Source organism: Acanthochromis polyacanthus, chromosome 1 (assembly GCF_021347895.1).
Source record: "Acanthochromis polyacanthus isolate Apoly-LR-REF ecotype Palm Island chromosome 1, KAUST_Apoly_ChrSc, whole genome shotgun sequence".
In the NCBI taxonomy this organism is placed as follows: domain Eukaryota; kingdom Metazoa; phylum Chordata; class Actinopteri; family Pomacentridae; genus Acanthochromis; species Acanthochromis polyacanthus.
In genome coordinates, this window is record NC_067113.1 from 17,440,096 (window position 1) to 17,467,054 (window position 26,959).

Here is a 26,959-nt window from a genome sequence, read left to right on the forward strand (position 1 = left end):
CTGCATGGGTTTATAAGTCCAAACCTACAGCTATGTACACACATACGCAGTGTGTCTGCAGTGGAAAATGGAAAATATATGAAAATTGCCAGCCATAATAATGGAAGGATCTCTGGTGAATTAGCTGTACTATAACCCAGATAACCTATGCGTTTCCTCGACAGATTCACCTTCTCTCCTTTCCCCTTCCTCTACTTGGTAACCATGGTTACCTCCTGTGTCACTTTGTCAACCTATTTTAAGAAACTATCATCCCTTATATAGAGTACCGCACACACACACACACACACACACACACACACACACACACACACACACACACACACACACACACACACACACACACACACACACATATGTTTGTACTTCTATCTTAATGAGGACATCCATAGGCGTAATGCATTTCCTAGAGCTTTACCCTAACCTTAACCATCACAACTGATTGCCTAAACTTAATCCTTACCCTAACCCTAACCAAACCTCAATTTATACCTGTTCTCTAAAAACAAGTCTTCACCCTCAAACATGGCTGTTTCAAAGTGAGGACCGGCCAAAATGTCCTCACTTTGTAAAAATGTCCTCACTTTGATAGTTAAATGCAGAAAATGGTTCTCACAATGTAGCAAGTACAAGAACACACACACACACACACACACACACACACACACACACACACACACACACACACACACACACACACACACACACACACACACCTGAATAGACACATAGTAGGAGGAAGCCACTCTATTTGTCATCCGGACACTTGCAGTTATGTAATGTTTAACTCTGCTAATCTCTTTATAGCACATGCAGTGTAAGCACAACACCAGTCCGTGTTGTGATGGCCGTGCACGTCAGTCATGAAGATTATCATCAATTTGCGCAGAGATCAAGTGGAGGTTTACATATAAACAAATTATACCTTCTACTTATGGGTTTAACCACATCAGCAGGATGGTCTTATGGATTCTACTGCTTTAATTCTGAAGGAAATATCTTAACAGCTTTCAGATGGATTGCTATAGTGCTCGCAGGATGAACATCTTTGGCTATCTTCTGACTTCTACTGCAACCAGTGGGTCCAAATTAACACCTCTCGTGACAAGAGTGTCATGAAATCCAGCGAAATATCCCAGCTACTATATGATCTACCACCAAATGTTTGCTGAGGTTTTTATGGTTCCCAAAGGATGAAGCATAATGACTTTTGGTTTTAGTGAAATGTTGTCACATCTCCTGAATGGAATGCAATGAAATTTGCTATAGGCACTAATTTCTCCTTTAAGATTAATTGCAATATTAGTGCTTAAGATACGACGAAACATATGTAAATTTAAAAACCTTATCAGACACGGCTGTACTTTGTGTTTAGTGCTACTGAAGTCTCTGTGGTCGCGAATTAAACCCTAAAAACTCATCTCTGTGTGTCAAAGTTACATATTAATGACATTTTCCATTAAAAAAAAATCCCTTCCTACCTGCAAATTCCTTATACATAGCCCTACAGTGTTGCCTCCTCTAAAATGTGTACATCCATTATGTACCCACCTCTTTCTCCACCCAGTCCTCCACTACAGGCTTCACCTCAGGCACACCAGCTCACCTATGACTGCTCAAACACTGAAAAAATATTTTTCTGTTTCATGCTGGAAGTCCAAATGTGGGTTGAATGTTGTTGACTGCTTTTGTCAGTCGTGATGTGCCTTCCAGCATAAAAAAGAAACACCATATGGACATCTTGACTAGGTAAAAAAACAAACAAAAGATACTCCTAAATATTCTAAATGTTGACATGCTACCACACTAAATTGAGACTGGGAACACAGTTAGCAATACACTTGCCAAGTTACACCTGTATGCTAGCGCTATTAGTGATACTACACCTCTTCTTAGCATTAGAATTCTCAAACCTGCACGTTAGCAGCATTTTTAATATATGCATATTAGCATTATTATCACTATTACATCCATATTAGCCTTGTTAGCATTATTACATACATGTAAGAATTATTAGCGTTATTACACGCATGTTAGCATTATTTGTATTTTACATTGCTTGTTAGCATTATTAGCTTTATCACACTATTTGTCAGCATTATCAGGATTATTACACCTGCACATTAGCATTTTCATTATTATACATGCATGTTACCATTATTTACATTCTTACAAATGCATCTTAGCATTATTAGCATTATTGTACCTGCGTGTTAGCATTATCAACAATATTACACCTGATTGTTAGCATTATTGTCATTATTATAAATGTGTGTTAGCATTTTTAGAATTATTATGCCTGTATGTTAGAATTACTAGCATTACTACATCTGTGTTCTAGGATTATTAGTTTATTTAGGAATGTTACTAGCATTAGGAGCATTATTACACCTGTATGTTAGCATTATCAACAATAATACACCTACTTGTTAGCATTATTGGCATCAATGCACCTGTACTCTGCCATTATTTGCATTAGATGCATGTTAGCGTGATTAGCATTATTGTACCTGCATGTTAGAATTTTTAGCATTAGTTCCTCTGTATGTTAGCATTAGCAATAGTGCACCTGTATGTTAGTATTATTAGTGTTATTACAAGTGCATGTTAGTATTATTAGCATTAATGCATCTGCGTGTTAGTGTTATTTGCATTATTACATCTGCATATTATCATCATCACTGTGATTACATTAACATGCAGTCATTAGTGTTTGGTTAAATATATATCACTTCTGTACAGCCTCACCAAGCGGCTGCAGAGTCTTGGTTTTGATTTAACTTAATCCTGAATATTATGAGAGATGGTGTACAATGAATGCAATAAAACAGACCCAAGAATGGTAATTAGTGATGCATCACTGATTTAGCAAAACATCTCCAACAATAATAATATTGTTTGTATTCAGTTGCAGTGCTTGAAATGAAGGGGACGTCCTGGGTTTTCCGATTAAGACAACACACACATCAAAATCTCACATTTCTTTCCTTGTCTTTTTAATCAGTTGTTTGCAAAGCAGAAATCTTCGTGACATCTTCTTATTGACTGTTTGTGGTTCTGCAGTCAAGCAGCACGTCCACCTATGGCTCAATGTCAAGCGAAAAAATAGGTCATTATGAAATGAATGAGAGATTAAAGAGGACCTGATTAAATCTCCATCCAAGCCATCACTCACCATAATGAGTACTTCAATAAAATATGGATATGCCAATAAAATATGTATACTTCCAGCAGTCCCGAGTGTTAAACTGACTTAACTTCAGCATCTCTAGAGTCACTTTTCAATGTACCTTAATACATTTATCAAGAGGGTGCACAGGTTAGCATGTGGGTGTGTATTTATTCAGATTACAATTCAGATAAAGAGTTTTCAAAAACATAACTAAGCAGGACCTCCATTTGTGGATTGTTCCAGTTGTGGTTGTGATGTTCTCATTCCATCATAAAAAACCTTCTCTCTTGATGAAGAGAAGAATAAACAATGCGGGCAAATGGTGTGACAGCTCCGGCCTTGAAAGCAGATGAAAAATAAATCCACAAATACTGGATTTCAATGAATTATGCATAGCAAGGCATCTATTATTCAGCCTAACAAGGGAAAGCAATGTCAATTATCGTGCAGACGTTGTCAAGTATCATCCATAGTTTCATCAGCTCATGCAGAAGCTCTCAGTAATCTTTCTAACAAAGACATTTTTTCTCCGTAATGTAATTTTTCAACAGCCGTGTTAGCGTCATGTTGATCTTATTGCCTGTTTTATGCCTTATTACTCCTCTCATTAGGGGGTATGAGATCATTTCTGTCATGAAATAAGACCACAACCAGGTTGACACAGACACAATCAGCTACACCCCCTTCTGTTGCATTGCTTTTCAGACCATTACTCTGTTGCAGCACACGTCCTTTCGGGGATAAATGACCAAAGTGATGTAGTAGAGGAAACCAGTCATTAAAAGAGCCTTGGAACCGGAGTGCTCCAACGGATGAGCAGTTACAGAAATTCCTCTTTCTTCCTCTTAGATCCTGATGATTACTCCTCTCCCAGGGGTTACACATGTGAGCACTGATTCTTTTAAAACGCTGTCCAGGTCAACACGTATCCTTGGAGCGGCCTTTCAAATGCCACTGACACAGAAAACGATCGCATGGCAGAGCATCATAGATTTCTGGCAGCCTGTAATTATGTCCAGATTGGTCCTTCACTGTGGAAACAAGACGCCCATCTCCTGAGGGTCTATTAGAGCCTTTTGAAAATCAAAGACAGGCCAACGCTCACAAACAACTAGTCCTTCCTGACCTTTTAACATCTGCAGGAATCCCAGGGTTATATTGTTTATTAGTCGCAGCATCAGCCGGTGTGACAGAGAGCACTGAAAATAGCTTTTTAAATAAGGGCACCCACAGCGGTCTGCCAGGGCTCAGATAATAAACCCACCTGAAATTACAGCGCAGAGAAGAACATTAAAGAGGAACATTAGGGAATGTGTGTCTATTGATTTAAATCAGAGGAGGAGTTTTACGGTGCATACAAATGCAAGCATCGTGAAGTGAAATAATTAGTTTTACAGGGTTTTTTTTTAAACTTCAGCAGAATATGACTTTGAGACACATCAGATTGCAGGAAATGATGCAATCTGTGACAATCTTTACATCAGCTTTTTAGCTTTATTGTTCAAGGCGCACCAGATGATTTTATATGTGGCAGAAAACGTAATTTACTGATAAAGTCTTCCTGGGACATTCTTATTTCCATCAAATGCACTAAGGCATTCGTAAATAAAGCACAATCTTTATCAGCCCTGACAAGTGCAGATGGCGCAGTAGAGTTGGGGAACTGTAAGCTTGCTAGTTAAGATAAAGCAGAAAATTCCGCTTTTAGGCTTTTAAAACTGCACAACATAATGGTTTCTCTGCAGTGTCAGATGCTGTGGGACTTGGAGGCAGTTTAAACTTGTGATCGCGAAGCTGACAGAATTCGTTGTGGCTGTGTCAAAAATTCAACCTCCTTCTAGCTCTGTTTTTGTCTCTACCCTTGAGAGAAATATCTGTCTGTTTAGCTCCAAACGCTTCACTGTACTGAACGACTAATACTGTTGCTGCTTCCTGCTGGTGTAGCACACAGTGGGTTTTAAAACTTTTCTTTTTTTTGCAGAAAATAGCTGTCTGCTGAAGTCATAAACAAGTCTGTAAAAGTGCTGAGCATGAACCAAAATAGTACAGCTGTGGCCAGAAAACCAAAGCAATTAGCTTCAAATGTCAAGACACTGAGTGGAGCTCGAGGAAACCGCAGGGTTCTGTGATATTTTCTATGGTCTTGTGATGCCTTCCACACCGTCATTCCATCAACTGTAATTATAAAAATTCTGTTTTTCAGAGTTCAGCTCTTGCTTATGTGAGCCACTCATGTTTTTGAGTCCAGGCTGCAGTGACAGGTGCAAACACCAGGTTGCTGATTTGATGCAAGGAGACAGGCCGATGACTCACCCCAGCGATCTCCCTTGCTTTAACCTGCAGTGGCTCCTAAACGATTACCTATTTATAACTCTTCCCCAACAGTCCCACAACCGCTGACAGACTGGGGAATCTGGCTTCGTCTCAGCTCTGTTTTGCCGGGAGCCATATTGAAGACATAATGCTAAATCCTCTGCTGGTTAATAAATGGCTTCATAGTTTTAATGGAAATTCTTAAAGTGGAAAGCTCCACCATATGCAGGCTGGTCCCAGGACGCATCATGGGCAACCGCTCTGGCAGGGCTGAGCACACATAATTAGTAATTCCTCTTATTGGACTGATGGAATAGACTGGGAATAAAACCACATCCCAGTAAGTCATACAGCGAGCTGCCATGCCTGGCTGACTCATCACCTGGCAAACACACTCCACAGGTCTAACCGTGTGCTGCTCATTAGGACTGCTCATGTTTCACACGATAATCCACTGAGGGTTTTTCTTTCTAAAAGACCTTTAAAGAAGGATGCAGTGTCAGTACCAAAGCATGGCATGTATTCAGTGTACAGCTCCATAATACAAACAATGTACACAGCTTTGATATTTTTTCCTTTTCTTTTAAGCCTGCTCCTGGCACAGCATCGCTACATTAGAGGGAATCCATCATATTAATGATCCTGAGGCCACTTCATTATTCACAGAGAAGCAGCTCGGCTGTCCAAATAAATTATCATTGGTGTTCCATTAATGGAAGTTTTCAAATCTCGCCACGGAGAATGCCATTAATCTGCACACAGCGTCTCTCTGGAGTGGAACGGTCGGTTACTGTACCACTGCCAGCGATCTGTGAAGATGAGAAACTCCCCACTGTCCTCGTTCACTTTCCTTCTGTGGGAGGAAGTCCAATTATGATTGACGTTAACAACTGCGACTCCTGACTGGATTTCTCCCAAGTTGCACACTTTGCATTTTCCATGCACAGCCAAAGGGACGTGTGCTTACAGGTGAAGGGTAAAGCCACAAAGTGGTATTTCTGTCTGAAACTGCGGATGACAGACTCTGACCTTTCGCCTCCTGATGGAACACTTTTCAGCTAATTCGACACATATTGCATTTGTGTGCTAGATAATTGTGAAGACAAAAGCCTCTGCCGGTCTCTTGGGACTCCCAGCACATCTATTCCACTGGCACACAGACGTGGGCCAACTTCCAGACACATACTGTTAATATTCTGATTGAACATTTGTAGAGGGACCTTGAAAAGTCACATACTGTGCAACTTTCTAACACTTTAATGAAATTGCCTCTCATAATGTTGGCATTCACTGACTATTATGTTTTTCATTATGACAACCTACTGTAGGAGTCAAGCTCATTTTCATTTTCTCTGGATGTAAGAGGGCAATAAATCCATTTCTTTTAATGTCCTACAGTGCCTGGAATTACCATTAGACCTTAACAAATAACTAAAGTAAAGTTCTGTAACACAGCTTTCAGAAATTAATTCTGTGGATGCCTGATAGCAGCATTTTATTGGTAAATAAACAGAGCTGTGTAAAAGAGCTTTTGTTGTACACTCTTGTGCTCAGTCTGCTCCTTTGAAAGAAACAGCAGCTGTCTATTTCACCACCCACTCTCCTATTCATCACCACTTCTAATTCACGTACTCGCTTTCCCTGCCCATAACAGGACACGATTCTGTCGTGAGCTTGCCGGCCAGCTCATTGTTCCCTGAGTCAGGTGGTGAATGTGAGGCGGTGTTTAGCTGTGTCTTTCTGTTCTACTTCAGTCTGAGCAGCAGTTTGCCTCCAGGTCTGGACGGAGCTCCAACCTCTGCTCCTGCCAAAACCTTCCCGAGTATCCTCCTCCTGCTGCTCCTGCACCTGAATCCTTCACTGCAGGGATTGAAGTCCTACTGCTTTCTGCAAACTGACCTCTCCGGCCAAATGGACGAGCTCCTCACGCAGCACCTGATGTCTGCAATGAACACCAGCAGCAGAAAATCATTTATAGCCACAAAATCAAATACCGGTCGTCTGTTTTTGATGTGAAGAGTGAAACTGTTGGTCTGGATTAGAGCTGCAAATGCAAAAATATGTCTCAGTTAAACTAATAAATATTCTAACAGACTTACAGGCGCATTTTCCCTCTTATTAGTCCCATGGGCTGTTTCAGTGGTCAGAGGTGCTCTATTGGCATACGCTTTAATCAAATAGGGAATAATGCGCAGAACAACCATGTGGGAAAAGCTGCTTAAATCCCCTCTTTCTAGGCCAGATCACATTAAGTGGTTTGATACTTTCTCTGCCAATCGGATTAGGCTGATTAATTCCCAAAAGTGTTTAAATGATTAACGCTGGTTAATGGGCCTTAGGAAAGTTCATGGTGTCAGAGTTGGCTGCGATATCAAACAGAGGTGAGAGGAAAATCAATGTGAGAGGTAACTGTAAAAACATAATCTGTTCTGCTTTCAGTCAGTTAATGGCACACACGCACACACACCTGCATATGCAGGCCCTAATAACCTTTTTGTTTCTTGAAAATTGCAAGACTCTGAGGAAAAGACGCTTGACAGATAGTGCATCTGCTCTGTAGTGACACAGTGCCTAAATATAGAGTGGAAAATGGAGCAGAAGAAAGGGGCACAGTGAGGACCATAAATATTCACAGTCCATCTACAGAAAAGCTGGCAAAAGCCCGGTCTGAGCAGAAATCTTCTCTTCTCATAAAGTATGCGTAATGTGGCACCGTTGAGCTCGACTTGTTTTGTCTCAAAATTTTGGATTTTTCACTCTTTGCTGTTCCGATCCTCATTAGGAAATGTTCCTCTGTAATTTCTGCCATAAAGACAAATGAAGAGAGAGGGAGAAAAGAAAGAAGGGAAGAAGGAAGAGGAGGATAAACGTTTTCAGGTTCTGCTCCCCTGCTCACCCCCTCTTCTAATATACTTGTCTCCTGAGGGAGTGGTATCCATCACGGAGATGGCCGGGCTGTTATGCCACGTCGCCTCGTGCATGTGAACACAAGGTGACTCTGGGAGAGACGCGGCTCATGTGCGCCCAGTCTTATAAATGCAGCCCCATGTTTCCCCCATAAAGTGTCCATCAGCACCTTAATGCATCTCCTAGTGAAAGTGACAGAGCCTGGGCTTGCACATTATTAACTCCAGACATTTTTATGGGCCTGTGGAACAGAGTGCTCCTTCTGAATAAGATATGTGTCCAGTGTTCAGTGGCAGTACATCAGTCTCTTAGCTTTTGGCGTTGCATCAAAATCTTTTGATGGATGTTGTTTTCAGTGTGTTTTACATAAGATTAAATCACATTCTGCATCCCTGTAAAACGCTGCAGCTCTCATCTTATCATTATTCTCCAATTGGATCAAAATAAATTAGGCCTAATTCTGCTGTGTGTAATCTATTATGTCACTCATGGTGCTTATATTGGAAACACATCTATATTAATGCTATGTAAATAGTGTTTACAATGACAAATTGCAGCATATAATTATAAGCAGCTCAGCAGAGTAGGGTTTAAGGCAGGCTCATGATAAATGCATGGGATTAATCTGAAATATTAATCAAATATAAATGTGCCATGAATTTACTAGTGGCTTACTCCTGAGCTACATCTGAATCTAGAGTCATGTTCACTGTCAGGAAAGGACAGGAGGCAGAATTGAGGTAGATTTCCAGAAGCAGCAAGCAATTGAGGAAACGGAAGCCTAATATTCATGTAGCAGAAGGAGGGCTTCATAAAAATGATCTGTGAGGTTTTCTGTGTTTTCCACATTCAGTGGGCGTTCTCAGTGGGGAAGAATAACACTTGCAAATAGGTTGTGAAAGCAATAAGCAGCACAGTTATTTTAAATGAGTCTGCAAAGTGTTTCCTCACGTGATCTGAAGCATATTTCTATCTCAGGATCCGGCTGGAACGGAGTCTGCTTATGCAACGAGGCAAAACAGAACCTCTACTGCCAGTGATGCTGGAGGGGGGGCTAAAGCCAGCACCACGAGACGCTGACTGGAGGAAGATGCCCAAGCAGGGGCAAGTTGAGTTGGGGAAATGTCAAATCCGTGGTGGGTAATAGAGTTTACAGCGCGCCTCACACAGCCAATCAGTTGGCTGGAGTCAGCTGCGGCGCCTCTGTCGGAGTTGTTTGGAGCCGGAGCTCAGTGAGATACCGTGCGTAAAATCTCACCTGTCAGACGCAGCGGCGGTGCCATGGCATCCAGAGCTCAGCGAGCAAAGTCCACTCTCTCACACGCGGAATAACTTCCTTATAAAGGGATGCCATATGTTGTGCGACGCTGGCAGGTTTCCTAAAACTGATAATGTGAAGTAAGAAGGTGGGTCCGTCTCCATCGACTCAGTTGCGCCGAAGGAACGATGCTGAGCGAACCTACAGGAGGATTTTCTACTCCAGGTAAGATCCCCAATATTATCCTATCTATCTAAATATCCTATCAGATGTAATGAATTCCCCAGCTTTGAAAATGAAGTTTAGCGATTTTACATGAAGTAAAAACAAGTGCGATGCCACTAATTAGAAGGAAAATGGGGTGTTTTTGTTTGCGCGTCTAAGAGAGACAGAGAGTCTCCATAAAGTGCAGTAGATAAACCAGACAAAGAGCAGGTAGAGACGCTCAGTGTGATCGTGGTCATTAATAATCGTGGAGTCTTCATACTCACATGTGCTAAGTGCACTTCATCTACTGTCACATGAATTATTTGTGGATGTGGGATGTGGTTTTTGTTGTCTAATGTAGTGTGTAATGGAATTCCTTGTTATCTGGAGAGCTGCTCAGCCTCAGAAGCATGTTAGAATGGACATTGTTGGAGATGTGTGTGTATATGTGTGTGTTTGTGTATGTGTCTGTGTATGTGGGCTTATATTCAGCCAGTGGCCCACATTATTCATGCATCTCCGCAATGGTAAATAACTGTGAAACCGACTGTGGCTGCATGAGCTTTTGTTCTCATGGGGGTCAAAGGGTCCAGAGGTCTGCTGCAGATCTGCATGTTTTCTCTGGGGAATCACAAAAACATTGCATATGCAGGAAGTAATGCATGCAGTAATACTTGGACTCACTGAGTCTGTGTCAGAGGCGTTAATCCAAGTCTGAAGGTTGCATGTTTCCCTGTTGTTGCACTTTAAGCCATTAGACTTGATGACATTCTTGTCATTTCGTCCAGCCTCCGTTGTTCATCTTTTATTCTGTGCAAGTCACTCACCTCCCAAACCTCATAAATCAAATCTTGACATTCTTCATTTTTTTCCTAATCAGTAGAAAATCACTGAATTTTTCTTGCCTTTTTCAACCCCGTGGCTTGTTTCTCAACGTAAAAGCATGAAATGGCTCTGACTTGATTTGCTGCGTTCTACTGATTCTAAAATATAATGCATCTGCATCTGAGGCTGTTGTCTTATTTCACCATTAGTCATACACTAAAAGTGGTCTCAGTGGGCCAACAGAGACTGACCATTGGGGCTGGATTTGCAACACAAGATAGTCAATTTTCTTAAATCAAAACCTGGACATGCTCAGATCACGCTCCCTCTCATTGGAGGACTTGTTGCCTTAGTGACTGCCTCTCCCGACAGAGTTACTGATTTTTATTTATTATTTTATTTATTTCACATAATACCCTAGTTTTTTTTTTTTATTATTTGATCCTAACCTCATTTTTGAGTTGCAATCAAAACCGTTCAGAAGGAGTCAACGAGGCCAGCTCTCTGACTGGTTTCATCAGTATGCATTGTGAAATACAGCAGCACCTGCCGCAATTTCTCTGATTTCCAGTATAGGTACCCGTGACATGGAGAAGATATATTTTTCCCTATATGTTTACATGAAAGTGAAGGTGTGAGATGCAACAGTCTGAACATACAGCAGATGGTGATTTTACGGCTCAGGCAGGCGAGAGCTTGCGAGAGGAATGCTGATTGCCAAATGATATGAATTATATCCTGCACTCAGATCCTGTCCTAAAGGGCAGCTTATTACTAAAAAAAACTGGTTTGAGGACCAAGAATGTGCCTTAATGTAACTGGAATGCTTGTTCTTTCTTTCTTTTTTGAAAAAAGAAAGAGGAAATCAGTTGTAACTGTAACTCTGCTTGACCTGTTTCTCCAGCCCCCAGACTGCCAGACATTCTTTGGAACTCCAGCCTTTGATCCACTAGAGGTTTAAAGCAAAGAATCATGGAGAGCCTCAGCGAGCTCCAGAACCCCTTGCTAGACAAAACCAGCAGACACGTGGTCCCAAACGACTACCAGGGCTACCAGTGCGACTACCCGAGTCAGCCTCATCAGGACAGCCTCATCGGCTACTACTACACTGGGGCCACTGGCAAGCATAAGACTCAGCAATTCTTGGATGCAACCTCCCTCCATCTAGCAGTGGAGGCCTTTTACAGACCCAACTTCATCCTGTACAAGGATGACGTCAGCCTTCACAGCAAGGACTCCAAGAGCGAGAGCTTTGAGACCACTTTCACGGAGAGTAAGGACGCTGTGCCGGACAGCGTCGCCACGGAAAACGCAGTGGACTGCGTACAAGGAGAGAAGGATGTAAAGATCCAGACGGTGTCGTACGAGGTGGAGGAGGAGCAAGGTCCTGAGTACGAGGTCAGAGGTCACACCAGAGCCAAATATGAATGTGTTGTCTGCATAGATAGAAGTGTGCGGTGCTTTGTTGGTATTTTAAGATGCGGTGTATGTTTCAGAGGCAACGACACGGTTAAATTTTAATCCAGAAACAGTTAAACTTCAAAGTCCTCACTTCTGCCGCAAGCTATATGAGAATAATCACTGTAACCACACATGTTAAAGAGCAAATTGATGCACGTAAGTGCCATTTGGCAGTGTTTGACAGAGTAATTAGAATATTGAGTTGCTATATGAAATTAAAGGCGTTTCAACACTTTGAACTGTCAGGGCCATCTTTCAGTAGAAAATGAGTCATGCTGCGTAGACTGTAGTGATGCTTATTATTTCATTTACTGTTCTAATAGACTGCCAGAGTGATTCACGCTCATTTCTCACTTTGTTCTCTAAATGGTCAATTTGCCGGATTCTTCCAAACGTAGCGCAGGGTGGTTTCACGCTTTTGTTTTGTAATTACATTCTAAGAATATGACACATCTGATTTTATCTGTCCAGGCTATTGTTATTTCAGGACTATAATTACACTCTTCAAAAAAAAAAGAAAAAAAACAACACATGACAGCTAAGAGAGCAAAGTCTTTTCAGAAGTGATGTAAATCTAATTTCAGCCAGGGACGATCGTCAAACACCCAGGGCTCCGAGCTGGCAGAGGAAGAAGCATAGCACCCTAACTGGGCTGATGATCTCGCCGGCTCCTGTCACTCGGAGGCCTGGCAGACAGATAGGGACACGGAAGCCACAACCATTAATGCCATAAGTAATGTCGTGCTTTGAGGGTGTTACGCGGGAGTCTGCTGATTCATGGCTGCCGGAGCAGGTGAGCCCGGAGCTAAAGTTATTCCACGTCAGTTCAAAAGAGTAAATGAATGTAATGAACAGCTCTCAGATGAAAAGTGAGATCTCCAGCGGGAATAGGAGACTTTCTTTTATTATTTCCTTTCCCTTCCTATGTGTTGCCTGATGTCTGTGCGTGTAAATTTCATGTGTTCTGTGAAATTCACAAAGACACACACAAACAGCTCCACGTGCGAGTTAATGCGCGTCGGCTTTCTACAGCCACAAATCCAACATTAAGAGGAATTTCACAGCTATGGGGATAAAAATAAGAGGAACAGAGCAGAGCTGGAGGAGGTTTGCACACATTCCAGGATACGGTCTGTTTGTGTTGCATGTTTACACGGTTTCCCCTTTACAGCATGTTTCTGCTGTCACAGCAGCAGAAAAGAAAAAAATCCACTACTAGTCTTTGTCATGTTGGTACCGTAGTTTGACATCTGTGTGATAGAGGAGAAATAAATTGCAGGTAAGAATCTAACAAGGCGCTGTGCATGATGCCATCGAATAACAAGGGTGCATAGGTCTGTGTGTGTCCTGGTGTCAAGCCGACTGTCCTCTCCAGGCACTAACAAGGCCTCGGAGAGAGATGCGATGGGGTTGTTAAAGGCACTGTGTCTTGGTGGAGCCCCATCAGTTATACTGGCAGCCCCGGACTGGGACTGCTTCCACTGGCGGACTGGGCTCGGTGTCAGCCTGGCTGTCACAAGAACTGAATGCACCAGTCACTCAGCTCTGTTATCAGCTCTTGCTACAAAGATAAAAGGTAATTACTGTTGTTTGTGCCCACCAGTTCATTCATGTGATGTCAGATTACGCAGTTACGACCAGCTGCTGTTGTGATGGATCACACCAGGCTGTCCAGGTGGACGGTGTTCATAAAGCAGATAACAGGGAGCTTTATAATCTATTCTTGGCAACCGGACCTGTTTGTAAAATGCTTGGATAATAGCGCTCCCATCCTCCACTTACCTTTAAACATCTCGACAAGGTTTCTTCGCAGATATTTCTTCTAAAATAGCTCAAGGGAATGACATTAGATCCTGTGGTTTTGCTAAATGTGCATCTGATTAGAAGCTGAAGGAGAAAATTATACAAAACAAGCTTAGAAATGCTGTTTTTTTGCTTGGTGAGTGTGGTTCTTTTGTTCCAGCTCGCCTCCCTGACTGTTCTTTAATTACCTCTAAAATGGTTGGTTCGATTCCTGCCTAACATATCGATTTCTGTTTTGTGCTTTTCCTTTTCCTTGCTTTGATTTATCCCTGGAGGCAGCGAGACCAACAAATGAAACCTGCTTCTTATGGAGGCTGTTTATTTAGACAAACATCTTCTCCGTCTCCGGGACAGCAGAGAGGAGTGCGGCCCGGCTCTCTTAAAGGTCACCCGTGCAGTCACATTGCCATCCTTGCTGCAGGCGCGATGTGCCCATGTAGTCTGAGTGGCATTCGAATCTATCATTCATTAGCCCGCTCGGCCTCCGTGGCCCTGAGTTTCGGTGCCGAAGCGCAGCATTGGGAGCCTGTTGCACACGCCCTGCCTTGTAAGACGCCGGGTGCATTAAGGGAAGATGCTGGAGGTCTCTTAGGCTGTAGAAGCAATTTAGCACATAAATGACACTGTCTTCTTGCTGTTTCTCCTGTCACCTCGCCATGATGGAACAATCCGTTAATCCCGTGTTATCTGTCAGGCCGCTCATGGGTGTTGACAGAGGCACCAAATCCTCTCTGGCTGGCTGAGCACATCCTGTCCTGGATGGTTGTGGAAGAAGGGCAGATTCACTGTCCTGGGGGGTGGGTGGTGGGGTGGATGTAGGGGGGCATGAGTTGTCTAAGGCTATTTCCATGTCAGCCCTGCTATTTGTTATGCAGGCGTCACTCTCAAGTTCACTTTTGTCTCATCGCGTTTTATCCGAATGTGTGCCGTCTCGAAATATGTCTTTGCTCTGTGTAAAGTAGCATCATCCGTGCCTTTTGCAGACATTCAATTATCCCTTATAAACCCGCTGTCTTCCAGAGTGACAGCTCCAGCGACAGTGAGAGTGAGGACAACTTCATCGTGCTGCCCCCCCGGGACTACTTGGGCCTCACCATCTTCTCCATGCTCTGCTGCTTCTGGCCCTTGGGCATCGTTGCCTTTTACTACTCTCACAAGGTAAAGGCCCAGAGACCTCAAGCCCGTCATTAAGTCTGATTAGACTGTGTTCTATTTAAGGTCAGTGAGCACAAGCACTCAGACAAGTGCTACTGCAGCCCATTTTCCACCCTGCGACCCTCCTTGCAGTTGTTTCAGATGATTGACTGTGTAAACTCAGCAGGTTCGGCCCACTTGTCAGTCATCCATGTTCGCTTCAGGAAGCCATTAACATTGAGGTTTTGGTTCACGGTGTGTTCTGTGTGCCACGGCTTCAGTGTCGTGAGCTGTTTTGTCCGTAGCTGAGAGCTCATTTGTAATTACAGAAGTACCTGAGTCTAATGCCAGTATCTTCATGGTCCAAAAGCAACCTAAAACAAAACACTGCATCTCTCAGTAGTTTCGCAATATCCTACACAATAATTGTAGAGACAATTATATACCGGAACAGAAAATAATGTGTCAGAAGAATAAATAAAGGCTGAGCTCATTTTTTGATAGGAAACCAAAACACCCAAACAACACATTTGTCACTGTCAGAAGGATAATGACCTAATTGCCATGGTAACTAATGGCTCCCTGAGAGCATTTCTTGTTTTCTCTCTTTTAACTGTGGCTTAACACCTACTCATACACTCGGTGCTGATGAGTAACACACCGGCTCATTTCACTCTCTGCTTTGTTTTGTCAGACCGGCAAGGCCATTGCTAAGGGAGACTTCTCCAGAGCGGGGATGAGCTCCAGAAGAGCCCTATTCCTGGCTGCACTCTCCATTACCATCGGAGCTGGGATGTATGTGGGGGTGGTTGTGGCCCTCATAGCCTACCTGTCCAAGCCTGGACATGTATAGCACTGGGACCACTCGCTTGCGGGAGGGAGAGAGATGGTGGGAAAGAGGAGGCATGATGAGAGGAAGGGAGAGGTTGGACAGATAACGTTGCCTCTCCCGAAGGTATGTGCCCTCTGCTGAAGCCTGGATAACAGCCAAAAGGAGAAAGTATATGAAGAGAAGAGCCAGAGAGAGAGCAAGAGTGGAAAATATATGTGGATGGAGTATTACTTGGACTGCATATTGATCCAGACTGAATCATTATTTCTGGGATGCAACACTCCCACCGAGGTATTCCACCACAACAAGGAGAAGAGTAGACAGCACGGAGAAAGATGACTACTCATCCACAAAGACTGTGCTGTACGACTGTGCTGTACTTATGTTAGAAAAATCTGTGCTCATAGCAGTAAGAATACTACCTACCTTCTACCACATTAGTCATTTGCAGCATTTTTATTTGACCTTTGCAGTAGGTGTATCTGTCCAAACCGTTGCAGGTTGTGTATTATCCACTTTGTAAATTAAACTTCTTGGAAAACTAGTTAGATAGTGGATTTTTATGTGATTCTTTAATTAGGGAATAAATCAGACAGTGATCCAGTCAGTGAGAAGCAAGAAGTGGTCCCCTGACAGAGACTGACAACAAACAAAGGTGTACACAAAGCTGCTGAGCAGTGGACAAAAGGGTTATTAGTGTCTTCTCTGTACTGTAAATTTAGTCAATAAATACATTTGGCATGAATAATGAAACATTCAACTATGTCTCACATTCTCTTATTGATTTTTTCTTTGGTAAGTGTGTCTTTGAGCAGGGTTTAGCATTGGACAAGTGAGTCAATTTAGAATTAGAAATGATGATTTGACATTTAAGATAAAGCAAACATTCATTGTTTTGTTAGGGAGGAAAATAAGAAGTCAAATCCAACCAGAAATGGGTGTAGTGCTGATCTTTAGTACTAAGCTGCCCATTAAATGGGCCTGAAAGTATGTAAAAAGCTGAAATCATAATTCATTATTAGAATACAGTAGTCAGCATTTGCTACAAGTACATGAACAGCTGAAAGAGTTTTTTTAAAGTAGCAAACCCATTAAAATTGTTAATGTCACCTCAAAATGCATAAACAGTGGCAATAGGGAGCAAAAAGTAACAGCAGTAGCTAATAAAACTAACAGATAAACAGTTGAAAGAGATGAAATAATTAGCTAAACCTACCCTTAGGTTTAAATCATTCTTCTGGCAAACACCTGAAAATGTTGCTGCAAATTAGCAGCAAGTTTGTATTTCTTTATGCAAATTAGACATTAACTTTGGGGAAAACTTTTGGCAAATTGTTGCTTTTTAATGGATTTTTGCTGTTGGCTTGCTATAATGTTTTATTGTTTTTGCAGTAAGTTTGCAGCAAATTCACATTTTATGTGTTTCTGGCAAATATTTCCGTAAAGCTAAGCCTCTTAGATTAAAAAAATTATCCATCCATCCACTAGCTATACCCACTTTATCCTTCAGAAGGTCATGAGGGACGGCTGGAGCCTGTCCCAGCAGACACTGGATACACACACACACACACACACACACACACACACACACACACACACACACACACACACACACACACACACACACACACACAGAGAGAGAGAGAGAGAGAGAGAGAGAGAGAGCCTTTCATGCTCACATTCACAATTTAGAATTCACCATTTACTTACCTAACATTCGTGGACTGTAGAAGCAAGTCAGGAGAAAATGCTCACAGGCTAGGCAAACATTCAAACCCACAGTTGTCTTGTTGTGTGTTTTTGGTCCCTTATACTCCATGCAAGTCCCAAGAAAATCAGTCATGGGAGATTATAAAACAGGAAAACTGTAAGAATACTGTCACTACTGCCAGAAATACAGGGTGTCCATAAAATTTTAAGAATTTATTACAAAGGCAGTTGATAAGATATCTTAACCAGATTTGTTTTATTGTAATCAGTGGTTGTCAAAGTTTTTCTACCTCATTTATTACACCTCTATATGAGCACCATTAGTTGCACCAAGCACATCAAGACAGTACTCGACTTCTTGTCACGTTCGCTGGAGCACAGCCTCATTAATGGTGGCAATGGCATCAGAAATCTTTTGTTTCAACTCAGTAATGTCCTGTATCTTTGCTCGATACATGATATCTTTAACATAACCCCAATGAAAGAAATCCAAGGGGAGTGATATCTGGTGAACGTGGTGGCCAAGGAATTGGCCCATCCCTTCCAATCCACCGGTCAGAGGAGTAGCCATTTTTTATGGTTTCATTTAACTGTACTTCTTTCACCAACGGGATATCTGAAACACACAGATTCAATGTGATTACAATTTTAAAAAAACCTGGTTAAGATATCTTAGCAACTGCCTTTGTAATAAATTCTTAAAACTGTAAAGAGACTTCATGCACATCCTGTAGTATCTGTCTTAAACATAAACCAATTGACATGTTTGTCACTAATTGCAAGATTGCTAAAAGGTTACTAGAAGTTAAGCAGCACTGACAAACTGTGGTTGTAAACTTGTCATTATTTCCAGAATGTTGCTGGACGTTTGCCACTAGTGGCTAATGACTAATGCTTTAATGGCAAATGAGACATATTTTTGTCACAAATCTGCTGCAAACACGTTGCTTTTGTAAGAGTAATGAGTTATGATAATTAAGTAAAAGTTGACAAGACTGACTAAAAGTAACTGATAAATAACAATACTGCAGTTTACAGTTATAGAAGTAATGATAGAGAATCTAGATAATGACAGGTAGCGGATAGCCAGTTAAAATAGCTCACTTAAAGTAATCAGTTAAAATTTAAAGAGCAGCTTAAAGTAATGCATAAACATATGGAATTGCCGAAATATACACGTTACAGTTGACAGCCAAGTAAAAGTAATCATAAAATAGCTTAAATGATTAGATAAAAGTAATGAATCACATCTAACGTACTGACAGTTTCATTATGAGGAAGAAAACACTGAGCTGCATTTAAAAAGAATCCACTTTAAGGTGTCCACAGTAAGAACCTTTTCTTATTGTAAAGACCGTAAACCCTCCATCATTCTGGGGGTCATGAAGGCCAGTTTGAGCTGATTTGACGGGGCTGTCAGGGAACATCACACAACAAAGGCTGAGAACCACTGAACAGGACACAGATTGTGTGCTTAGAGAAGCCTGTCAGAGCTTATTGTTGACCACAGAGCATGACTATTTGCTATTGCAGGCACAAGCCAGTGCTGTAACTGGCATGTCTCTTCCCTGTCTTTTGGCATCACTCACTGTCTAGCTAGCCTCGAGGTGACTTTAGCTGCCAGAGAGCTGTGAGCGTCAGGAACAATGCCTGCTCTCTGAAGCCAGGATGTCAGAACAAAATGAGAGCAGCACTTTGCTTCCCTCCAGGACTTGGAAGACCCATCGCCTTGCTCCTGCTGCCATCCAATCAGAACATTAGCCTGAGGAAGCCAGAGGATCCTGAACCGCTCCGTGCCCTTCAGGTTCAACTTTGCAGACAACATTGATGACATACTGAGTTTAAGAAACAGAGGAGGGAAAAACTCACTGGAGCACCGTGCAAAAGTTGTTTAGATTCTCATCTATCACATAACACCATCAGGGAGCTGTCTGATCGGTCCAAAAAAATTATTATGCAGCATGAAAATGAAGCTAAAAATACAGCCAGAATAAGAAGAACCATCCAGCCACAAGAGGAGTCCAGCAGCAGATGGTGAAGCCCACACAGAGCCCTGATCCCATGGAATCAGTCTGAGATTACATAAAGAGAAAGAATGAGAAAATTCCATGCATCTTTGAGAACTTGCGGCAAGTTCTCAAAGACGCATGAAACTATACCTACCAAGAACAACAAAAAACCCTTTATAGGTGTACAGGTAGTGCTTGAAACCAAGAGAAAAGCCACAACAAAAACAATGATATGATGTTATTTTCATAGCATTTTATGACCATAGTGATATTTATAGTAGTGATGCAAGAAGAGGGAGAAGGAGGTTTGACATTGAATGGCTGCCCAACAACATAGATGTGTCTTTTTACTCCACTATGTAGAAGCATCCTCATTTTACTGTCAGTGGCTCAAACTATCACACAACACAGTGCGTACCATATGATTCAGGTAAATGGAGCAGATGGCAAGGTAATCAAGTCTTACTGGAAAGCTTGTGCATCCTGACCTCTCCCAAATTCGTCTGTTTTCTCTTGTGCAGCTTCTCTCCGAGCAACTCTCTAATGCACAAAATGTGGCTCGATTGGGGGGAGACGGGGGCGAAAGTGGCGCTCTCATCAATGGGAGCTGTATGAGGTGCTGAAGTGGGCTCACTCTGCGAGAAAGTGCAGCGCTGCATGTGTTTTCTCTGCCTCAATAGATAGGAAGCTTCACCCACGCCTGTTCGCTCGCTCACTCACAGCATCCATAGTTACCTCAGACCACCAGAAGCAAACTGATTTTATTAGTCATCCGCCCCCACGTGAATAAAAAGTTTTCCAAGAGGTAGCAGCAGGTTGAGTCTGAACTTGTGCAAATATTTCCATACAAGAGCTTCCATTACTTAAGGCAACACAGGTTTCATTTCACAAAAGGTTTGTTGCTTTGTCCATATTCAGTTTCTACCCGTGATCTGATTGACAACCCCGTGTGCCCCCCCCCAAAAAAAAAAACAAAAAACAAAACAAAAAAAAAGACGTTGGAAATAGTGATACTCTGATTTCTGACTGCACCTGAATGCACCAGTGATGTTAGTTTGATCTTTTGATTGTAATTCATTTGGATTTGAAGAAGCTTCGAAGACTTTCCTGATGCCTGAGGATAAGACGAGCAGCTTTGTACCTTTGCGGTAAGAAGACTGTGGCCGTTTCTCAATACGTAACTGTCCATACTTGCGTTCTCATGTACTCGTGAAACGTCATCATGGAGACTGCATCGGACCAAACCATAGACTATGGACCAGACAAGTGTGCATAGATATGAATCAGTAGATAGGTTATCCCCTTTGAGCTGCATGCTACTGTGAGACTAAGCTAGTGGGGGCAAAGGTTCAGTGCATTCCATAGATGTAGACGGTGTGAAAACGGAAACAAGTATGTCGTCTCATTGTGCTGCATACAGTTACACAATACGTCATGCGATTGAGGGAAGGAAACTTGGAATAACTTTTCATAGGTAAGAATAGTTTTTGGCTCTTTTTTCATGATTAAATCTTGTTGAGAGCTTCCAGTCTATGAGAGCTAACTAGTTAGTCACTAGCAAAACACTAACGTGAGCTAGCAGCTTGACAACCAAATACCAGACGATTAATAGCTGTAGTATAGCTGTACAAGCAGTAGTAGTAGTACTAAAAGTACAAGCAGTAGTAGTAGTATAAATAACTGTTAGAGTCATAGAAGTAGTATCAGCATTTGTAATAGTATTACAAGTAAACATCAATATGATGTATAAATGCAGATGGATTTCATGTATTTCACTATGCAGACAGTTTTATTGATGTCCAGTATTTTATAGACATAAACAAATTTGATAAAAATGTTAGAAATGGATATCTGTTTCCTCATAATAATTTAGTTAATGCTATTAAATGTGATTCAGTGAGTCATCTTTAGTGTGAAACTTTTACTTTACACCTATATTTTTTAAAAATGTGAGTCATTTTAAGGTAAGACATTAAAGTATGGTTTTCTTAGGTAAATGAATTTAAGGTTTAAGTGACTGAAATCTTTCAATGTTGTGTTTCTTTCAATTTGAAATATCTCGATTTAATTAATACAGCTCAGTCAGTTACATTTTATATTATTAAGAATTCTTATTCACTTTAACACGAGATGACGCATCAGTTCATTGAGTATTTCAGAGCCAGTGTTTTTCTTTTCAGTTATCTGTAATTAAAGTGATATTATTAAAATATAATTGCAATGAAACAGCAGCAACATAAGAAACGACCAAATATACAAAGGAAGTGCAGCTATTTTAATATAAAAAAATGATCTATCAGTTAGAACATGATGAAAGTGCAGCTAAAGTTAAGTTAAGTTAGTGAAACTACGGATAAGCAAGGTTTATTTTTACTTCCAGAAAAATAAAAGCCTCATATTTGCTATTTATGACTAAAAGCAAAACTTCCAGTTTGTTTTAGTTTGTTGGTATTTATCGGTGGAGCAGCAGCACATTTTCCACAGACAGTTTTACTGTCCTTTTTTTTTTGTCTGCATTTATTCTCATTGTTTAACTCCACGGAAGGGGTGTCAACACTTTATGAGATTAATGCATATTTTAGTCTTGCAGCCAAATATTTTATTATTTAGTGCATGCGTGTGACCATCACCAGCCCTCCCTGAAAGCTAAGCTTACAATCTTTATTACCATCCCCTGTTAAGCGCCAGGGAGGGCAGTGCTACACCTCAGTGGTGATGTGAGGGGAAACAAAGGGTGGACAGGACGAGACAGGATGGACAGGGACAGGGACTAGCAAGTGGTGCTATTACATCTGAAGAATATCAGGCGCTGTGTTATTCCCGACTATTAATTACCCATCAGAAAGACAAACAAACAAACAAACAAACACGTACACAAAAAACAGAAAACCAAACAAAAAATAAATGAATAAATAACCAGGCAGTACTGAACACCATAGTTGTGGGTGTCATGTCAGTATAGAGTGGAATAGGCCAGAAGAAGATACTAGAGAAAAGGAGAGTGGGTTTAGTGTGAGATTAGACTCTGGAGAGAGTCAGCACATTCTGGCGGGTCCCATCACTGCTCAAAAGCGGAAGTCGACAGGAGCTGGTGGGACCTGAACAAACATGCACATGCAAGTGTGAAAGACCCTGAAGCCCAGAACAGCCATCACAGGGCAGGGCCTGTGATGGGGGGCACCATGCCGGCAGGGCCAAGCCGGCATGGTGCCCCAGGCTGCAGGAGCCACGGGGCGGCACCCCCAAAGAGCAACCGGGGCCACCGCTGACCACACGGACTCCGAAGACAAGAGGGAGCACCTACCGACACCCCTAGCACGCCAGAACAGGCAGCCCAGGGCAAGAGGACCCACCCGCCACCCAAGCCCCAACCCCGCCCGCCCCAGCCCCCACCAGAACCCCCCACCCCACCACCCCACCCGCCAAGCAGCCAGGAAGCCAGACACAGGGGCAGAGCGCCCACCGAAGGGACGGCAACCAGCCCATCACTGGGCAGGCCGCCACCGGAGGCCGGCCAGAAGGAACCGGAGCCGGGTCCCAATACGAGTCCAGAGGGCAAAAATGGACAGAGCGGTGGGGCCCGGCGACGCCAACAGGGAGGCGCCCTGCATACCCCCCCGCACCAGCCCCGTGGCGAGCACAGCACACCCAAGGCCCCCACATCCCGCGACGCGAACCGACCCCTCCACCAGGACAGAGCCACCACACACCACCAGTCCGCGCCACACCCACAGCACCCACCAGGACAGCCAATCCAGACCCCGCAGCCCACAAAGATCCACCGTACCAGCCGGGACCCGTCAGGCACGCAGGAGAACAGGCCACGACCTCCCGGCCCCGGGGACCCCCAGCCACAGCGACACGGATGATGGTACACCCTGCCGCCCCATAGCCGTAAGAGGGCCAGATCCCACCAGCGAGGTCATAACTGTGAAACCCACCCATTACTGCCCTATTAATACTTTTCCGGATCCCTGACGGGAAACATTAGCCCAGCACCGTGATAGTGTAACCCTGAGTGTCATGTGGTGCATTAAAAGTGGGGAGGCTGGGGGGCGTCAGCCAACCCAGACCTACCCCCAAGGTGAGTGTGTGTGGTGCATTAAAAAAGATTGGAGAGCAGGGGAGGCAGGCAAGAGGGTGATGAGGGGGAGACAGGGCCGTATAGCCCTGCCACCCGCCCACCACAGTGACCATCGTTCCCACCCCCACCTGCCCTCGGGCCCTAACTGTTGTGTACCTATATGCGCCTAAAGGTTGCTATTTACAGTGAGGTGTGAAAAATGTGAAGTGCACAATAAGAGGGTGTCTGGTGTGGATCCGGCCCAAGAGGACAGAGCAGTGGGGGAGACAGGTAGCAAGACCACCGGTGCTGACGCAGAGGGCCCCCAGAGCCAAGGGGCAAGGGGCCAGGGGCCAGGGAGGGCCCACATGAACCAACTGGCCCAGCCAACACAACAACCCCGGGAGCCGCAGATCAGAGCAGTGCTCCAGCAGGCACCATAGCCCCAACACGGGCCAGCTGCATGCAGCACCCCACCCGAAGGGGGGACCAGGCCGTGCCACAAGGAAGTGAGAGCCACAAGCCGCCACGCCCACCCAGGAGCCGGCACGCCAAGGACGCAGGGTGCCCACTCCGCAGCGCCCCCGGGACCTAAGTTAAGTTAGCGAAACTACGGATAAGCAAGGTTTACTTTTACTTCCAGAAAAATGAAAGTCTCATATTTGCTATTTATGACTAAAGCAAAACTTCCAGTTTGTTTTAGTTGTTGGTATTTATCGGTGGAGCAGCAGCACATTTTCCACAGACAGTTTTACTGTCTGTTGTCTGGTTTTAATCAGTTTTCAGTTCAGTAATTCGGTCCTGCGGCTGATTGGACCAACAGACACTGAAAGACTAATAAAATAATAAATGATAACTTAATGATCGGTGCCGGTTTTAATGAACTTTATGTTCAACTTTACAGTCAGATATAATGTGAGCAGTGAACCCCAGGAGTTGGTGAGTTTATTTGTGTGTGGTTGACCAGAGAAGAGAGTTAGCATCCGGCTAATATTAGCTTTAATGTGAATTAGCCGTGCTAACCGAGCTAGCTGACCAGTCCTGATTAGCAGCTAAATGTAGCATCAAGCTAACGATGTTTGTGTGTTTCCTGTCAGCAGCTGAAGTGGTGTTGTGTTCCTGTAATGTGGTTCATTAAGTTTTATAAAACTGTGGCTGGCTGACATTAATGTAACGTTCAGGAAACTTAAATGTGATTAAAACAGTAATGTTAATGTTCTAGTTGTCAGTAATCAGCTTTAATTTGACACTAAAACAGACTCTGATAGTTTTAAATGACATCAGTTCATGAATTTGTTGAAAATTGTCTCATTTGTTGTGATATTGCTGCTGATTCATTAAAACCAGATGATCTGTGTTGAAGACACGTTTAGTTCTAGTATCAGAAGTACAAGAAGGAAATGGAAGTTTAGTTTGCTACGTCAAAGATTTCAGGAATAAAATCACTAAATGAGTCTTTATGCCTCCAACTTTATTTACAATAATGAAATAATCACAGATAATAAAAATATAAATAGCAGAGAAAACCTGAGAGAATAATTTCCTGAAAAGTCTATGAAGGAAAAGCAACTTTTTATCCTGAAAGATCAGAATCAGCTCCAACATCTGCATCTGACAGCATCAAGTCAACCAGAAAGAAAAGAAAAAAGAAAATGACTTCTTTCTGATCACATCTGTTCCACTGCTCACATTCTTCACCTTTATAGTCCGCTTTTAAAAGTTCAGCAGACAGGTGCTCTGCTTTGGAGTGTGACGATGGTCGTCGGTGATGTGGAGAGTGAAGTTTCCGTTTCACCCACAGCGTGCTTTAGGACACCCGGGTCAGACTTGTTTGAAATACTGACCGACAGCTCAGATTTAACTGTCTGCAGTTCCGTTTTGATGGATGTTAAATTTTCACTCAAAGCCGCCAGGAGCTGGATCTTTAAAATAACCGCCATCTCATTACAGAGTGAAAGCAGCAGTTCCTCCTTAAGGTCAGAGGTTGCAGCATCTGAGGGCCTCTTCAAAGAAGAAGTTGATGAAGATGTTCTGGAGCAGGGCCAGAAAGACCACGACCAAGCAGCCTTGAGATCTTAGGCAGCGTCTGCCTCAGGTGGGTGTCAACAGTGTTCATGGTCAGGTTTGTGGTAATCCTGTCAAAAAACAAAACATAAAAAAATCGAGATTATAAATCAACATGTAACCAAAGCACTCTGTGTATAATGCCATAGTATAGGATGTAGTTCAGAAAATGTCAAAGTACAGTATGCTTTTCAAGAATAACATAGTATGGCCTGTAGTTCATAGTATAGCATGTTGACAAAAAAAGAAAATGTGGTTTCCAAATATATGGCAGAATTATCCAACATTACAAGATACATACAATTTAAATTCAATTTTATTTATATAACTTCAATTACAGGTCAAATTGTCTCAGGACACTTTATTTTTATTTATTTTTTGTCATATTTAAAATATGACAAAGTAAGAAATTTAAATCCCTTGACTGATCCAATTTATTATTGGTTTTTAAGAGACTAATCAACAATTAAATAACTTTCTCCACTAAAACTAATAAACATGAGGTCAAATAGAAGGAACAGTTTTAAATGCTGCCGTCCCACGATGACAAGAACAAAGTTTGTCAGCAAAAACTAAAGTCCTAATAAATGATAATAAAGTGTGATACTAAAGGTTTGTGGTGCTAAAAATCTCAAAGTAAAGATATCAAGTTGAACATCTGGATGGGAGGTTGATAAAAGTTGATCTCACTTCATTTCTCTGGAGCGACTCCATGGATTTTCGGGGATGCTGGTTCAAGACCTGCTCTTCTCGTCGTCTTCCTTCTAGTCGCTGTTAAAAGTGACTCCATCCTCGCCGACTTCAACACCTCTTCATGACAAGTTCTTCTGCCTCCGGCCTGGTGAAACTCGAGAAAACTTGTAGAGACTCGGATTTTCGAAAACTCGTCGGGCGGGGAAGGTGTGTGGCGGTGGGGAGTAGAGGGGGCAGTGGAGGGAGTGGGGAGTAGAGGGGGGCAGTGGAGGGAGGTGGGGGATGCGCCCACCCACCTCCCCTCCTACTTTCCGCCCTGATTCCACCAGACTTTGCTTGACTCCACCCATGTAGTCACTTGGAAACTACGATGTCAAAAGGACGACGAATTTAGTTCTTTTTATCTGATCTGTAGCTCAGTGAGTTAAGGGTTGTCTATGGAGCTGTAGGTGCTGGTTTAAGACCAGACCCTTCTTAAATTTTTTGAAAAACTTAGACAAAGAAAGAA

At 42.7% G+C, this 26,959-nt stretch overlaps 1 protein-coding gene across 1 annotated transcript; it reads left to right on the forward strand.

Annotated features, from left to right (window-relative positions):
* The first annotated feature begins 9,162 nt into the window (after window positions 1-9,162).
* Window positions 9,163-16,672, forward strand: LOC110966512 (synapse differentiation-inducing gene protein 1-like). Its single transcript, XM_022215903.2, has 4 exons — window positions 9,163-9,875; window positions 11,587-12,080; window positions 14,967-15,104; window positions 15,775-16,672. The coding sequence occupies exons 2-4, from the start codon at window positions 11,655-11,657 to the stop codon at window positions 15,931-15,933; spliced, it is 723 nt and encodes a 240-aa protein (XP_022071595.1). The 5' UTR covers window positions 9,163-9,875; window positions 11,587-11,654; the 3' UTR covers window positions 15,934-16,672.
* Window positions 16,673-26,959: the final 10,287 nt, after the last annotated feature.

Coding starts and splice junctions, on each gene's coding strand:
- LOC110966512 (XM_022215903.2), top strand. CDS start 11,655: ATGGAGAGCCTCAGCGAGCTCCAGAACCCCTTGCTAGACAAAACCAGC. Junction 12,081..14,966: donor AGCAAGGTCCTGAGTACGAG/GTCAGAGGTCAC, acceptor GCTGTCTTCCAG/AGTGACAGCTCCAGCGACAG. Junction 15,105..15,774: donor CCTTTTACTACTCTCACAAG/GTAAAGGCCCAG, acceptor TTGTTTTGTCAG/ACCGGCAAGGCCATTGCTAA.